General features: G+C 38.7%; 1 protein-coding gene across 1 annotated transcript; it reads right to left on the bottom strand.

The window, feature by feature from the left end:
• Positions 1–11107: 11107 nt before the first annotated feature.
• LOC148823733 (uncharacterized) lies at positions 11108–15958 on the bottom strand. Its single transcript, XM_088928098.1, has 4 exons — positions 15695–15958; positions 12510–12941; positions 12178–12244; positions 11108–11199 (listed from the first exon to the last, which is right to left on the bottom strand). Exons 1-4 carry the CDS (start codon positions 15956–15958, stop codon positions 11108–11110), a joined length of 855 nt encoding a protein of 284 aa, XP_088784224.1.
• Between the last annotated feature and the right edge of the window lie 1992 nt (positions 15959–17950).

Below are 17950 nucleotides of genomic sequence, written 5' to 3'. Positions count from 1 at the left end.
GAAACCCACACAAACATGGGGAGAACATACAAACTCCACGCAGACAGCACCCCAGGTCTGGAATTGAACCCAGGGCCCCAGTGCTACATGGCAGAAGCGCTATCCACTCCACAGCCATGCTGGCCCTTTATATAGATTTTAATTTTTTTTTCATTGTGTTCCAGAGTACTTATTCTCAGTAGTCATAAAGGTAAGACAATGCATACTGAAAAATTATTTTATTTTCTTAAATGTAGCACAAAAGGGACAACAGTGAACACTAAATCCCTGATCCACCCCTCTTCATATTATACTCACTGGATATATATGGCATACAGTATGTATGGGGAAACAGCCAAGTCCTGTCAGCTGCAAATGGGCAGGGATGTTTTTGGTAACATTTGGTAGAAAACAGACCTCTTGCTCTTTGAGTAAGCAAAACATGCTACTATCTGGAACCCGATTCTGTGATTTTTTTAAGGAGCATATTTGTGATTTTTGAAGTGGGCCTAAGTTTCTTATCATTAATATTCACGTTTGTTTTAGGTAAGATGATTGTCACTATCGTTGTTGCTGTGTTGAGAGAGGTTAATGTTACAAATTACTGCCAGAATTTCTTCAGTATACAAACTACCAAGAACAGAAAAACGCAAGAGAGGTTACAGACACAAGTGGGCTGCTCAAGTGACCGTATTCATTAGGTTGCTAGTAGCTAGTAGTTTACTGATGAATCATGTGAAACTGTCTCTTGTACTGTAGGAATCCCAGGAACAGGTTTATCTCTAGAACAAATCTGACAGCTTGTCCCAGAGACAGTTCACCCTCTCAATGCATGTCGTCATCCTGGCGCCCAAAAGCTGACACCAAACAAATAGCAGGTTAAAGTGATATTGAGTCAGAAGTCCCTACCTTCTGGCCTCCTTCTGGGTCCAGCGAATGCACACACGCTACATACTCCTGCATGGCCTGTTCTTTGCTCATGTCCCCGAGCTGCTTCCAGGCCTGCCTGCAACATCACAGCACAATGTGTAACCCATCGGCAGCCTTACAGAGCCCAGCTGGTAGAAACCACACTCTTAACCGCTTTTCAGTAGGGCAAATGTTTTGTTTTCTATTTTTGATACAGTTCGGCAAGGAGACTGTCAATGCTAGAACTCATCTTCTCGGGTACGTAATCTAGTCACAGTCTATCCCATAAATTGACTGACAGATGTTACTTGCCTAGGATGTTACTTAGCCTTTAACAACTGAAATCCTACTTACAGTCCCTGGTCTGTTGGGTTTCTTACAATCACTGTAAAAGTTCGCACATTTACCTTTCTTTTTTTCTGGACAACACTGAAACCTATATTTAGTGTGGGTTTTGTGGACTCGCACAGATTTGTCTCTTGCCTCGTGTAACTTAAAATGAGTTTGTGCACAATACTTTAGCTATCGCTTACTAAAAGGAATACATATTCAACAAACTGAAAAGGTATCAATGAGAAGAAGCAAACTATAAGAATATGATTAGCTAGTCATCATGTGAACACAGGATAACAATGGCTGTTTCAAACAGCAAATCCACTGGAATTTAACTGTATTCCTATTTTAAATTCACAGTGGCAATATGCTCACTGTGTGGAAAATGATTCCATTTATTTTTTTAAATTGCTCGATATGAAATTGATCATTTTATTACCCTGTTCATTTATGCCGACTGCTTATTTCTAAATTTTGTATATACATAATGTATGTAACTCAGTAGATAGATAGATAATACTTTATTAATCCCGTAGGGAAATTGATGTGTTACAGCAGTCCAGCCCAAGACAAGCAAAACAGACATCAGAATAGTTATAAAACAAAAGACAAACAAAATAAATAAAAATAAATAAATACATAGGTGTGTGCAAAATGTCCAGATCATAGTCGCTGTAAAAACAATAAAATATGTGCAAAATGTGCATAGGTTTATACAGACTGATTGTCCAAAAAGTACAATGGTGCACCATGCTGTCCATAGAGGAGCAAATGAAGGGCTAACAGTCCTAGCCTAGGGCAGCGTTATACACCCTGACAGCCGCCAGGAGGAAAGACCTGCGGAAACGTTCCCTTGAACACCGTAGCTGGAGCAGTCTGTTGCTAAATGTGCTCCGCTGCCCAGTAACAGTCCCATGAAGCGGATGAGAGGCGTTGTTCATGATGGCTGTGAGCTTGTTCAGCATTCTCCTCTCAGCCACCACCTCCATGGGGTCAAGGCTCATCCCCAGCACAGTGCCAGCCTTCTTGATGAGTTTATTGAGCCTATTTGCATCTTTTGTCATGATGCTGCTGCCCCAGCACACCACAGCGTAGAAGATGGCCGCCGCCACCACTGATTCATAAAAAATGTGTAGCAGTGTTCCACACACACCAAAGGACCTGCGTCTCCTAAGAAAATAGAGTTGGCTCTGACCTTTCTTGTACAGGGCATCAGTGTTACCAGACCACTCCAGCTTATCATCCAGGTGTACCCCTAAGTACTTGTAGGAATGTATGCCCTCTATGGCCTCACCCTGGATGGAAACAGGGTTCAGCGGAGACTTATTCCTTGGAAAGTCAAAAATCATTTCTTTGGTCTTGCTGGTGTTAAGCTGGAGATGGTTAAGATGACACCACTCCACAAAACTGGTAATCAAGCTCCTATATTCCTCCTCCCTCCCCTCTCTAATACACCCCACAATTGCAGAGTCATCCGAAAACTTCTGCAGATGACATGTCTCAGAGTTATACCTGAAGTCAGAGGTGTAAAAGGTGAACAGGAATGGAGCAAGGACAGTCCCCTGTGGAGCCCCAGTACTGCTAACAATCTGTTCGGACACACAGCTCTGTAGCCGTACATACTGTGGCCTGCAGGTCAGATAGTCTAGAATCCAGGACAGCAGGGGAGTGTCCACCTGTGCCGCCCTTAGCTTATCTCTCAGTAAAGGTGGATGGATGGTGTTAAAGGCACTGGAGAAGTCAAAGAACATAACTCTCACAATGCTCCCCGTCTTCTCCAGGTGAGAGTTAGCTCTGTGTAGCAGATAGATGACTGCATCCTCCACTCCCAGGTGTGACCGATAGGCGAACTGCAGGGGGTCCAGTGCTGTACTCACCAGGGTTCTGAGGTGGTCCAGTACAAGCCTTTCCAGAGTTTTCATTATGTGTGATGTAAGTGCCACTGGTCTGTAGTCATTCAAGACTTTAAGGTGCCCCTTTCTGGGTACTGGCACCAGGCAAGATGTCTTCCAGAGCATCGGAACCAGTATACGTGGACAGTAGGTTTGTCAGAAATACAAAATGTTTGGAGACTACCAGGAGAAATAATGTCACAGGTGCAATGTAGTACTACAAGGAGGTACTGTAGATGGATTATGCTTATAATCACAACGTAGTTATACAAACAATTATCTAAGAAGACAGTTTCCAATTAAACCAGTTTAACTGTAATTCATTCTAACTTACCATTTCCTTTGTCCTTCAAAGTCAAAGAAGCCTGGTTTTGCTGTGTTACATGTTCCAACTTTGACCTGAAAAGTCAAACCAGACAGAATTTGAAATCTGAAAAAAAGTTTTATCACATACAATGAATTTACAGTTTCTCTTGCTAGAAAGCATCATCATAAAGTGCTTAACATATTTTAGTCCAAGCGGCAAACATTGTACTGTATCAAGATTATGAAAACAATGTTTGAGGTCATTCTGCAGGAAATACAGGACTGAATTTAAAAGTGGCAGTAAGAAGGTGAAAACTTTTTTTAAAAAACTTATTTTAAGCACTTTCTACAAATTTCAAGAATTAAGAGAAAGAAAAAATAAGCACTGAAGTGAACAAATATAACAATAATTATTCAAGGCAAAACTGGTTAAAGAATTTATTAAGCGATGTCGATCTCATGAAGCAGAGCAAGTCCTGAACTTCTATTCTGTACGTCACAAGAGCTTGCTGCCATCAGCAGCACGGAAATAGAACATTTTGAGATTATGCTCAAAATGAGAATGTGTCCTTGGAAACACAGTGTGTGGTGTCATTGCCTTTATCGTTGCTCATTTTATTCAATTTAAATAGGTCAGCATGTCTCAGATAGGCGTATTTGGCTCAAATAAGGATTAACGTTCAAATATGAATTTGCATTCACAGACTGGATTCACATCTTGTTACTGCTACTTCCAAATTCTCCAGACCAGAGCTGCTTTCCAATCTGATTCATACACATTTAGTAGCTTACAATCATAGTACTTATCCCTGTGTCACATGTTTTTATCATGCCAGTGAAAACTCTATTATTGGTGTCCACACAAGTATCTTTTAAAATGGCTGTGTAAAGTATTTATTTCTGCACTTTTATATATCTGATGTCACGCGAGAGTTTGTTTTCATTAACGATTTTTAAAGCACTTTCATATTCCTTACATTAAAATTGCGAATTTAAACAGGTATCATCCGAGTCTTCTGCCGATCAGATCTTGGTCCTAATAAGTCTTTGACTGACGACTTCAAGATGTCATGAGGAAATTGCTTCTTGCCAGTTGTTGTCTTGAAGATGTAAAGTGGGAACTTTCCCCCGTCACAGACTTCAAGAAAAGCAACAACAAGCCAACCCGTTGTTGCGCACAAATCGCGACTTCAGAAAAGTCGTTTTGTACACTTCTATTCAACGTTCGTCAGTTAAAACGATCCCTTGGGAAACTAGAAAATATTGCTAGTGGTTTCTCCATCCAAACGTACTCAGTACTTTATAAACACGAAGGTTATCCCTCATTGTCACCAACTACATGACAGCAACTGATTATGCACATGCTGAGTGCACATTTGTAAGGTTTCAAACTAATTGATCCTGAGCCCGAAAACACATCAAACACGCCTTTGCTTCAGTTTATTAAAGAGTTGCCAAAGGTTTGGGGTTGCTTTACCTGTTTATACCTGGCGTACAGGTAAAGCAGCTGTTCTCTGCTCGCTGTCTGCACCAGTCCACGGAGCCGCTCATCTGCCGCTTCAAACTCGGCTTCGAGCTCTGTCTCTTCCAGGCGATACCCCAGGTCACCAGCACCGCAACCTTCCTCCCCGAGACCCGTCTGAGTCCGAATCTGAACCACCGAGCGGCTCTCCTGTGTCTGGCCGAGCCGGGTCGGTACCTGAACCCGTAGCAGAGTCGGGGGAAGACGATGGAGAGCGAGACGCCATATTTGGAGTATGTGCTATAAATATAAATGTTATGATCGTAGTTTGTATTTCTCGAATAATCTAAATCGATCTCCAGGAACACAAATTATATTAAAATTACTCTCTCATGCAGACAGTACCAAGATGCTGGCTAATCGTTTCAGGACTTGTTGCTCACCGCGGGGAGGTCGGCAAGATGGCGACCAGTTCGCACGTGTTTTGTTAAGCGCTGAAAAATTTGGAGTCTTTTTCCCTTAAACTGTTGGTGAAAGGAGAAAATTTGCTTTGATTTGGATGTCTATGATTTTTGACTAACTTTATGTCAATTTTTGGAGAGTTTTAATTTTATTTCTAACCCAAAAAAAGTTAAAACTTGGATACGATTTTTTTTCTTTCCTCTGAATTGCACTACTGGAAAAAAAAACCCCGTTATTTTAGGATGGATTCGATCTCTGAAAAAAGCACTGGTGGAAAGAAGCGAAAAGAGAAGGACGTTTCGAAAATGCCGCGGTCTTCAGGAGGGCAGGTGCACCCTGCAGCAGGGGCGAGCGGCGGAGCCGGGGCGCCCCCGAGGCCGAGCACTCGTCCGCCCTCGACAGCGAGAGGAGCTCCGGAGAGACGCAGCTGGAACAGCTGCTCGACTCCGACTGAGACATTGAGCCCGACACTCCGGAAAAGCCCCTCATGAAGAGGATGAAAGACGAGCCGTCTCTGCTGGAAATGCAGAATAACATCGTGGTGCTTCTCTCCAGGAAGATTAATGAGAGAACAGATCATCTGGAGGCATTGATTCGAAACAACACGATGACAGTTGCTGCCTTACAAAAGTCAGTGGACTTCGCGTTGGAGGAGGTGAGAGACTTAAGATCAGATATGAAAGCAGTGAAGGAAGTGGTTAAAACAAATGCACACATACTGTTGTCAATCTTAGAACTAAAGAAATGTAAGAATGTGTTGCAAAGTTGTGATGAGGCAGGTAATGTGGTGGGGCAGTTTGGCTTGAGCAGTGTGTTGATGGTGGAGAAAAGATGTCTGGGATTGTTTTGGTGATTTTCAATGATGTGAGAGAAGTAGGTGGATCTAGCAGACTCTATAGTAACCTTATATTCAGATAAGTAATCTCTCCAAACCTGATAATGTACATGTAGGCCGGAAAGACGCCACCTACGCTCAAGTTTGCGAGAGGCTGCCTTCGTGGATCGCAGATGGTCATTGTACCAGGGGGCAGGGCGTCAGGGGTTTTCGTGATTTGACAAAACGAAAGGCTATTTTTTTTGTACTGCAAGAGGTTTAATGCAGATTTTTATTTTTTACAAGAGACGCACGCTTGTTCTTCGGATTTGAATTTTTGGAAGAGTCAATGGGGGAGTGATGTCTGGTTATCATTTGGTAGTAATCATTCTGCGGGGGTTGCAATATTAAAGGGTAAATTTAAAGGTAAAATTATTAGTGGTAGAGTTCATCATTTGGGCAGATGGATAATTCTTGTAGTGGCTCTTAATGGGAAAATGTTTTTGCTGGGGAATATATATGCTTTTAATAATGAACAATATAGCAGAGACTTGTTTCTTGAAGTTGAAGAAGAAGTGAATAAGGTGAAGGACAAGTTCCAGGATATTGAAATTATTTTAGGGGGTGATTTTAACACAGTCTTTGATGTTAAGTTGGATAGATACCCTGTACCTGCTAGATCTCCCCCTCCTGATATGGAGTTGCACAGGTTATGTCAAGGCTTAGGAATTAGTGATATATGGAGATGTAAACATCCAGGACTAAAGGAGTTCACGTGGTGTAACAAGGACAGATCTAAACAATCAAGAATAGATTTTTGGTTAAGTTCAAATGCATTAGAAGGACAGATTAACAAGGTTTCTATTGAACCATCAGTACTATCTGACCATAAAGCAATTTATCTTTCTGTTAACTTGAGTAACAATGAGGATTCTAAAGTCCCTAAGACTTATTGGAAACTCAATAATATGATTTTGGAAAATGACAGCTTTAAAATGGAAATGAAGGAAATTATACAAACATATTGGAGGCGAGCTCAATTAACAAATTCATATAGCCAAAACTGGGAATTTATGAAGTATAAGATAAGATTGATTGCTATAAAAAGAAGTAAAGAAGCTGTCCGCTCTAATAAAATAAAGGAAGAGGAAGTTATTAAGGCAATTTGTGATCTTACTGATGACAGCAATACTGATCAAACAGATGTTTGTAAATTAATTGGACTGCAAGCTGAACTGGATGAACTATACATAGAAAAAGCAAAAGGAGCTTTTGTTAGATCCAGGAGACGATGGTTGGAGGAAGGCGAAAAAAACTCAAAATACTTCTATAATTTGGAAAAAAAGAATGGAGATTATACATCTCTTAGTAAACTTAACATAGATGGCTGTGAAACTCAAAATCCTGTAGAAATTTCAAGATATGTATCAGATTTGTATGGTAAGTTATATACTAGTAAGGCATGTTCTACAGAAAAAATGTGTGATTTTCTGAACTCATTAAAAGAAGACTTTAAAACTATAGACGAAGGGTTTAAAGCCATCTGTGATAAAGAGATATCCATCTTTGAAATTAAGAAAGTTATTAATAAGCTCAAGGTTAACAAATCTCCTGGTAATGATGGCCTTACCACTGGATTTTATAAGACCTTTCGAGATGATTTGGCTGAATTTCTTCTTCTGGTGTTTAAGGAGTCAATTGACAAGGGAGTCTTACCAACCTCGATGACTCAGGGCTTAATAACCATAACTCCAAAACCAGATAAAGATCATTTGTTGATAGATAATTGGCGGCCTATCACTTTGATTAATAATGATGGAAAGATTCCTGCTTCTGTTTTTGCAGAGAGACTGAAAACAGGCCTTGACTCAATTATTGATGAGTCACAGTCGGGTTTCATGAAAGGAAGACATATATGTAATAATATTCGTTTGGTGTTGGACCTTGTAGACTATGGTGAACTTATTAGTCAGGATAGCTTTGTTCTATTTGTGGACTTTTATAAGGCTTTTGACACAATTGAACATTCTTTTATTTTTGAAACTCTAAATTTTTTTGGCTTTGGTGAGTATTTTCAAAAGGTAATTAGAATTTTGTACAATCAAGGTAACAGCTCTGTTAAATTGGCTCATGGAACTTCTCATAGATTTAGAATTGGTAGGGGAATTCGACAAGGATGTCCCATAAGCCCATTCTTATTCCTGCTGGTCACACAAGTTATGGCTATTCATATAAAACAAGATGTGTTTCAGGGTATTCAAATACAGGATAGAGAGATTAAGTGTTCCCAATTAGCTGATGACACAACGCTATTTTTAAGAAACCATGCAGAGATTGAGAAGGCAATTAAGTGTATAAATGTTTTTTCCTCTGTTTCTGGTCTTTCTCTTAATTTAAAAAAATGTGAACTGATGGCTCTTGGGAACTGTGATGTTTCATCTCTATGTAATATTCCTGTAAAAGATGTAGTTAAATATCTAGGTATGAAGATTTCCAAAAATCCAAAAATTAGAAATGATCTAAACTTTTCTCCAATTATGCATTCATTTGAAAAAAAACTTGACTTATGGTTGTTAAGAGACCTTTCTTTAAATGGTCGAATACTTTTGTCTAAATCTGAGGGTTTATCTAGATTAGTTTATGCTTCACTGGTTCTGGACGTACCACCTGCAACTATTAGGAAAATTGACTCCAAACTTTTCAAATTTATCTGGAGGAATAAACCCCATTATCTTAAAAGAGAAATGATTTGTCGTCCACAGGCAGAAGGGGGCTTAAATGCTTTAGACTTTAGGACATCTAATGCTATTTTTAAGATTAAATGGATACAAAACTATTTAGAAAATAAGCAAAGTATATGGCATATAATCCCCAATCTGATATTTCAAGAAGTAGGGGGTCTAGAGTTTTTACTAAAGTGTAACTTTGACATTGGAAAAATCCCCTTGAAACTTGCCAGTTTTCATAAACAAGTACTTCTGACGTGGTCACTTATGTATAAACATAACTTTTCCCCACATAGATTTACTATCTGGAACAACAAATATATAAAAATTAGAAATAAAACCTTATTTTTTGAAAACTGGGTCAAGAATGATATAATTTGGATTAAACAATTAATCAAGGCTAATGGTAAAATATATAGTTACACCGAGTTTGTTAATAGATACAATATTTCTATTACTTTGGATCAGTATTTTACTGTAATTAATGCGATTTCTGGGGAAATATGAACTCTTTTAAGGAGTTGTAATAGTAGTCCTTTAGAAACATTGGAAGAATTTACAGCTCATGTTAGACTACAAGGAAAGGATATTGTGAATTGTGGATGTAATAACCAATTTTTGAGATCCCTGTTAAAAAATGATAATTTACTTGCGACTACAATATATTGGAATTCTGCATTTGGAAAACGCATTGATTGGAGAAAAATTTGGATGATGCCCAATAAATATTGTATAACCAGTAAAATTAAGGAGGTTTCATACAAAATAATTCATCAAATTTACCCAGTTAAAACTCTTCTTACCCAACGATTTAAAATTAATATAGATGACAAATGTGTTTTTTGTGACAATAGCCCTGAAACTATTCAGCATTTGTTTTGGTTATGTCCCAGGGTAAAAATGTTCTGGACTAAGTTGCAGAATTATATTAAAAAAGAGACTAATATTGATATTTGTTTTGTTGAAAAAGATATTATGTTAAGTTTCAGCCCCAGTGAAAACAATAGAAAAATTTCGTTTGTAATAAATTTAATTATTATACTGGCACGTTATCACATACATAAAATGAAGTGGTCTGGGAGGTACCCTGTGTTTGAGTATTTTAAAATGGAAGTAAAGGGGTATTTGCAGACTATTTCGAAATGCAAAAATATGAAAGCGGTGCGGACATTATTTTTATTTAATTTGTTTAATCTTTTTTCATAACTTGAATTGATGTAGTAGTATGTACCCCTGATGCTATTTTTGTTTTGAATTGTTATATGTACTCTTGTTTGTGTTGTAATGTTTGTTCTTTTGTTAAGCATAAATAAAAATTTAAAAAAATTTAAAAGAAAAGCAAAAAAAAAAACTTGTTGCTCACCGCGGTCCGTTTACCGTTCGCTCCCCTAAGCGGTCCGAAGGGAAACCAAAGACGCAGAGTACATAAGTTCCTAGTTCTATATATACAGTATAGATGGAAAAAAGAAACGCAACATTTTCTGGAATGAGAATACTATAGTTATAGCTTATGTACTTTCACAAAAAGTTGTCAATTTGTTTTAAGCCCTCTGACCAGCAATACAGCTCGTGCAGTGAGGCATTGCAACTTGCCAATCACACAAAAGTTCATTAGGTGCACTTGTTGTTGCACAGTAGAACGTTGATAGTTCATCTGGCTTGCTTGGTTTTTCAGTAGCTAATTCAGTGGCTAAGTCATTCACGTAACTCGTCTAACCCTTTCTTCAAGGACATCAGGATATCGGCGTCCACATCATAGTTGGGTAGTTTGTTCCAGGCCCCAAACCCTTTGAATAAAAATATGCATTTCCCTGTTTGGTAGATTATTTAAACCTCTTATATTTAAAAAAATTCAAATAGTTTCCCCTAGTTCGTGTTTCACTACTCAATCTTATGAAGTGCACTACTGTAGGTCAGTAGCTTTGAGGATTTTGAATAGTTTGAATAGTTACTTGCTATAACTATGAATAGAATTATGAAGGCTAAGACTGTTTTATTTTTTTAATGGTGTAGTACACCAATAAGATATTTACAGACAACATTAAAACTAACAAACCATTTTGTGATTTAGTTGAAAAGTGTCTGGTCATGGATGTGGCAGTGTGCTCACCTATTTGAATAACACAACATTATACAAAAACATGAATGCAATTATTTTTATTTCAGAAACAGTAGATCAGCTAGGCAAATGAGGTTCCCATCATTAGAACTCCTTTTTTGATTCTTACAGGAAGGCTCTGGATAAAGCGGTCGACATCTTCGACAGCAAAGATGGTTTTTTTGGCATCTTCCTGGAGTTTGGAATTACAGGGATCCCTGGAAACACAGAGTGGTTTGACATGTCACTGTTCGAGTTTCTTTATTCCATGGCAGCGGGTCAGATAGACTTTGGATACAGTTCTTCCCAGCGGCATCTTAATGTCAGGTTTATTCAATAAGAAGCTATTTGATTAAAGGTGTGTGGTAATTTGGCTATTAGACAACTGTTTTTCAGTCATTTCAATCACATTCATAACTCTAATTCCTCTCATCTTCTATTGGACTATTCACCCCTGATCTGTACTATTACCTGTCCCTTAACCAGTTCAATACATGAATTTCCCTAAATGCCTATTGCCTTTAATTTAAGAAGAACACTATCAAAAGCATCTTTAAAATCTAATCATATCATTTTGTACGTTCTGCGTGTTTACTGCTGTGACTTGTTTGAAGAATTTTAACAAGTTGGTAAAGGAAGAATGACCTTTTCTAAAACCATATTGACTACTGCTAGGGTCTTCATATGAGCGATCCTGTTGTTTAGTTCTAAAGTGGTTTTCATAACTTTACTTGTAAAAGAAGTAAGACGTATTAGCTTATATCTTGTCATATAAGTCACATTTAGTCATATTTACTATACCGAGAGATACTGTAGAAGGGAATGAGGTAGGGCACTGAAAATGGAGAAAACAGAGTACTGTTGAAGAGCACTGCCAAAGATTGATGCACTGGACAATGGACTATTTAGAAGAAGAGAGATCAGGTAAGAGTAGAGCTGCACAGTTAACCACTAGATCAGAGTGGAGTTTAGAGTTCTGCCTCACCATTCCCATGGAGGTAGCAGTGTCAATAAAAAGTGACATTTGCAGAAGACTAAGGCCAATTTGTGTAAAAATCAGTTTGTTTTTAAAGGATTCTAAATTTAGGATGAATTCCCCCATTCTACATAAATTCCATCCAATGTCTAATTCTGAACCACACTGGTCACTAATGTGCTACACAAAATAAAATCACAGTCACAAACTAAATACTCACCATCTGGAGTGTTCTGAGGCTTGTTCCTACTGAATCTGTCCAAACTAAAAACTTCTTTTTTGAAGAACTATGAGCACACAAAGAAAACAATTAAGGAATATTTCTTCCACAGGTATTATAATTGAACTGTTACGTACTGTATTGATCTTGATAAATTTGTAGTCATTATTCATACAGAATATTCAGCATTGGCCACCATAGCAGTTGCTATTCTTGTTGATTGCAATTAATAGAAATGTCATTCTATTCCAATAATTTCTGTAGTGCTAATATTAAAAATACAATAATGCCCAAATTAATTAATAATTAAAGTTTGGGTAACTAATCCATACCTTGTGTTTTTGAGGCTTGTTGTACTCATCAGGCACTTTAAAAGGTCCAAAGCTTTCACAGCTCCCACGTCCACTGGATGTTCCCTGGGCTCTTAAGTTTTCCAAAGATGGATTTGTTTCATTCTGAATTCTGAAGTCTTTTGACCTATTACCCATGATCTTATGCTTTATCATGGAGCCAAACTTTTTCAAAGGATGTTTCTTGACTTTCTGGCTCACATTCACATCTTCATCCGGCGTATTAACTGCAAAGGGGATGTTGCTGAGCGAGAGAAGCCCTTCGCTCTCAGACGTTTTGGTCAGTTGCATTGGGGTCATGTAATGTTTTGCTATGTCAATGCGCAGACCACTCTTGCTTTGGGCTGGACTGACATTTTTGTCCTTATTAAGGCTGGGATTGTACACATACCAAGATGAGTGTCCAGGCAACTCCTGTCACAAAAAAACAAAAAGTTACAGTTCAGTGATTGTTGTTTCAGTTTTAGAAGTAAATCAAAACAAGTAACACTTCTCTTACGGAAAAAAAGATAAGGATTATGGGGTGTGTATATGATTTTAGCACTGACGTTAACACTAGAATAAAGGCAAACAATGAAATATAAAATAATCAGTTTAAAATAATCAGACATCAGTTTGGAAATGTAGACAATACTGTGAGCAAGTCTCTCTATAATAGCAATAACTCACCTGATTGCTTTTGTACTAATTTAATAAGAAAGTGATAAAGCTGAAATCCACAGACAGGTGAGTTTGGTACTGTACGTACGCTATGAACTGACAATAGGGATATTTCTGAGATGTTATACAATATTAGGGAAAACAAATCTGGATTTGTAGTTTTATTGCATTGTAAAGGAAAATGCACAACATAACTATAATCATATTTACAAAATGAGTTCCATCTTCCAGTACTTTCTACACAAATGTCTGTTAATTAGGTACAGAACAGGTCCATCCTACTTTGGTAAGAGAAATTTTTACAGGTTTGGAACTGTTGGTCATACCTCATCAACCACATCATGCGAAGAGGACTCCAGAAGTCGTGTTTTCATACTGTCTGGCCTCGAGGAGCTCTTCCTAGTCTTCTTAACTTTGTTCCCTGAAACCTTACACTGCTGTACTACTTCTTGATCCTGGACTCTTTGAGCCAAATAATCTCCAGGCTTCTCTGGGGTCTCAGAAGCAGAGCAACCTTTTTTCTTATTAGAACAAGGTGTCACACCAACAGCTTCTCCTAGGGAACGCGATGAGCAGGGCTTATCCATAGTGTCTTCTGGCTGGAAACTGTTTTCAAAAACACTTTGGACTGTTGGAGAAAAGCCCTTTGGAGACTTTTTCATAGAAGACTGTAGTTTTTTACTTCTGACTGTAGTTACATTTGTGTCCACAATTTTGTCCTGTGTGGACTCACTGGTTTTCTGAGAAATGAGAGATTGTGAAGATGGAATTGAACACCCGCTTCGTAAACCATGAATTGCAATAGTTTCTTTAGCCACACAACAGGCCATTTCCTTGATCATTTCTGGATTCTCTGAGGCAATTCCTACTTGTAACACTTTCTTGTTGCCATTGGATTCCATCAGTTTGCTGTAAACAGAGCTAACAGTTTTCTTGATGGCTTGCTGTGATGGAAAATGTCCTTCAGCCTTTGGTTCACTGATGGTTAGAGTGGAAACCTTTGACAATTCCTTCAGCGCATCTTTGGTGAGTTTCAGTGCCAGGTCCCTGACCTGAGACTCAGACAGCTCTTCCAATTCCCCAGAATAATCTTCTGGTTTGGGGAATCCAGGGCGAATTTTCAAAAGCAGTTTTGCAATGATATCTTTCAATACATCTATTCGACCAATAACAGGTGAAGGTTCTAACTGGTTCGTTTTGGTGCACATGAGCTGCTCAGTGCTCCGGGTTTCCATATCAATGGCAGCTTGAGGAGTACTGGACTCAGGGCTGGAACAGTTTAGCTGAATTTCCTTTAGCAGATTATCTGTGACTCCATGTACTATCTCAGAAGAAACAAGAGAAATTTCAGAAGACTGAGCACTGGGTGTTGCCTCTTTGTTGTGCTCACTAGTGATTCTAATATCACTCATCACCTCATCAACCTTCACATCATGCGAAGAGGACTCCAGAGGTTGTGTTTTCATACAGCCTGGCCTCGAGGAGCTCTTCTTAGTCTTCTTAACTGTCTTCCCTGATGCCTTACACTGCTGTACTCCTTCTACATCCTGGACTCTTTGAACCAGATAATCTCCAGGCTTCTCTGGGGTCTCAGAAGCTAAGCAATCTTTTTTCTTATTAGAACAAGGTGTCACACCAACAGCTTCTCCTAGGGAACGTGATGAGCAGGGCTTATCCATAGTGTCTTCTGGCTGGAAACTGTTTTCAAAACCACTTGGGACTGTTGGAGAAGAGCCTTTTGGAGACTTTGTCATAGAAGACTGTAGTTTTTTACTTCTGACTGTAGTTACGTTTGTATCAACAATTTTGTCCTGTGTGGACTCACTGGTTTTCTGAGAAATGAGAGATTGTGAAGATGGAATTGAATGCCCACTTCTTAAACCTTGAATTGCAATTGTTTCTTTAGCCACACGACAGGCCATTTCCTTTATCATTTCTGGATTCTCTGAGGCAATTCCTACTTGTAACACTTTCTTGTTGCCATTGGATTCCATCAGTTTGCTGTAAACAGAGCTAACAGTTTTCTTGATGGCTTGCTGTGATGGAAAATGTCCTTCAGCCTTTGGTTCACTGATGGTTAGAGTGGAAACCTTTGACAATTCCTTCAGCGCATCTTTGGTGAGTTTCAGTGCCAGGTCCCTGACCTGAGACTCGGACAGCTCTTCCACTTCCCCTGAATAATCTTCTGCTTTGGGGAATCCAGGGCGAATTTTCAAAAGCAGTTTTGCAATGATATCTTTCAATACATCTATTCGACCAATAACAGGTGAAGGTTCTAACTGGTTCGTTTTGGTGCACATGAGCTGCTCAGTGCTCCGGGTTTCCATATCAATGGCAGCTTGAGGAGTACTGGACTCAGGGCTGGAACAGTTTAGCTGAATTTCCTTTAGCAGATTATCTGTGACTCCATGTACTATTTCAGAAGAAAGAAGAGAAATTTCAGAAGACTGAGCACTGGGTGTTGCCTCTTTGTTGTGCTCACTAGTGATTCTAATATCACTCATCACCTCATCAACCTTCACATCATGCGAAGAGGACTCCAGAGGTTGTGTTTTCATACAGTCTGGCCTCGAGGAGCTCTTCTTAGTCTTCTTAACTGTCTTCCCTGATGCCTTACACTGCTGTACTCCTTCTACATCCTGGACTCTTTGAACCAGATAATCTCCAGGCTTGTCTGGGGTCTCAGAAGCTAAGCAATCTTTTTTCTTATTAGAACAAGGTGTCACACCAACAGCTTCTCCTAGGGAACGTGATGAGCAGGGCTTATCCATAGTGTCTTCTGGCTGGAAACTGTTTTCAAAACCACTTGGGACTGTTGGAGAAAAGCCTTTTGGAGACTTTGTCATAGAAGACTGCAGTTTTTTACTTCTGACTGTTCGACCAATAACAGGTGAAGGTTCTAACTGGTCCGTTTTGGTGTACATGAGCTGCTCAGTGCTCCGGGTTTCCATATCAATGGCAGCTTGAGGAGTACTGGACTCAGGGCTGGAACAGTTTAGCTGAATTTCCTTTAGCAGATTATTTGTGACTCCATGTACTATTTCAGAAGAAACAAGAGAAACTTCAGAAGACTGAGCACTGGGTGTTGCCTCTTTGTTGTGCTCACTAGTGATTCTAATATCACCCATCACCTCATCAACGATCTCACTTGCTTCTCTGCTAATACTGGTTTCTGGTGAAAGGGATGAACATCGGGAAGCTGAATGTGTCAGCTTGGAAATGTTGGTCACCATAGAGCTGATTATGGTTTTGACCACTGTCTCATTTCTGGAGGCTACAGCTTTCTGTAGAACTTGTTGGGATCCAGTTTGACACAGCAATTCATTGTGAACAGAGCTGGCAACCTGCTGAATCTTGTGTGGTTCATGAAACACATCATTATCCTGTTTCACAACTGTTATCTCCTGGTTTTCGGACAAGTCCTGCAACACACTGTCAAAGAGGTCCACAGCTATCTGACTCAGCAAAGACACAGACATCTTCCCTGGGATTTCTGTAGAAGTTTCCTCTTTTATCAAAGTAGGGTATATCTGTAATAGCAGCTGTGTTATGATGTTTTCCACAGTCTCAGTACACACTAAAGTCATATTAAGTGATTCTGTTGATTTAGCCATAGAACTTTCCTGGAGCCCAACTGAGGAAACCGGTTCAATATTCAACGGTTCTACAGGGACACTGAGTGGTTTGATTTCAGAACTGTTTTCAAGGTGGGAGTCTCTTTTCAGTTCCTCAGAAGAACTCTTCTCAATTTCTGATGTCACCCTGGCTGCTGGTATATTACCTATGGTAACAAAGAGCTTTTCATTTAATGATAGTAAAACAAAATATCAGAAAGTATGTACAATTGAAACAAAAACTAAATTATATTGAGAAGTAACGAATGACAGGCATCACAAAATATTTGAGTATAAAGCTTCATGTTCCTGTAAAACTATTACATCTTGGAGCTCAGGTAACTACATACAAACAAGCAGCCATATTCACAGATACTGTATATATGGCTACTGAATATATGGCTATATTCACTCATTCTCTCATTCATAGTCATGGCCTACACTATCTTAGTCTAAATACATCAAAAACTTTTAAAAGATACAAGAGATAGAAAATCAAGGTACTGTATATTTACAATACAACACAAGAATTACCCCCAACTTATATTGTGTTAACATCTTACAATATACTGTAGCAATCAATACATTTGTATTTTTTTCTATCGTTCATAGTTTCAGTTCTGTTTTCACATCTTTCTATGAGAAATTGCTCAATATTACACATATCTTTGAAATAACACATATATTGGGAGCTATATTTTAATAATCTTATGTGTATAAACACAATTTTTAAGTGTCCATTTCTGTAATTGTTCCAATTTACAGTATAGAAACGCAGTATATTCAAGAAACAAGTTAAAGTGCAGTCACTACATTTTTTAACTTGTACTTCATAGCAACTAAAAGGTTAATACACTATTAAATGATTTGATTTGATTTCCTTCTTACCTTGATTTTCACTGTCTTCAGGCTTCATTGATAAATCACACACAGCAGACAAAACATCCATGACAGACTTTACAAGCAAGCTGGAAAGCTGATTAATTGCATCATGGTACATCTGTGAACTGGGCACTGATGGTTCAGTACTTTTCTGTGGTCTGTGATCCTTGGCAGTCAGAGACACTTTCTCTGAAATCCTTTGGGAAGACTTAAATTCCGGATTTGTATCACAATCTTGAAAAAGTGAAACATCTTTCTCATTTTCAT

Source organism: Atractosteus spatula, chromosome 11, assembly GCF_055471065.1.
Source record: "Atractosteus spatula isolate fAtrSpa1 chromosome 11, fAtrSpa1.hap1, whole genome shotgun sequence".
NCBI classification, from domain to species: Eukaryota; Metazoa; Chordata; class Actinopteri; order Semionotiformes; family Lepisosteidae; genus Atractosteus; species Atractosteus spatula.
Note: the sequence above shows the minus strand (reverse complement) of the source record. Positions and strands in the feature narration are given on the sequence as shown.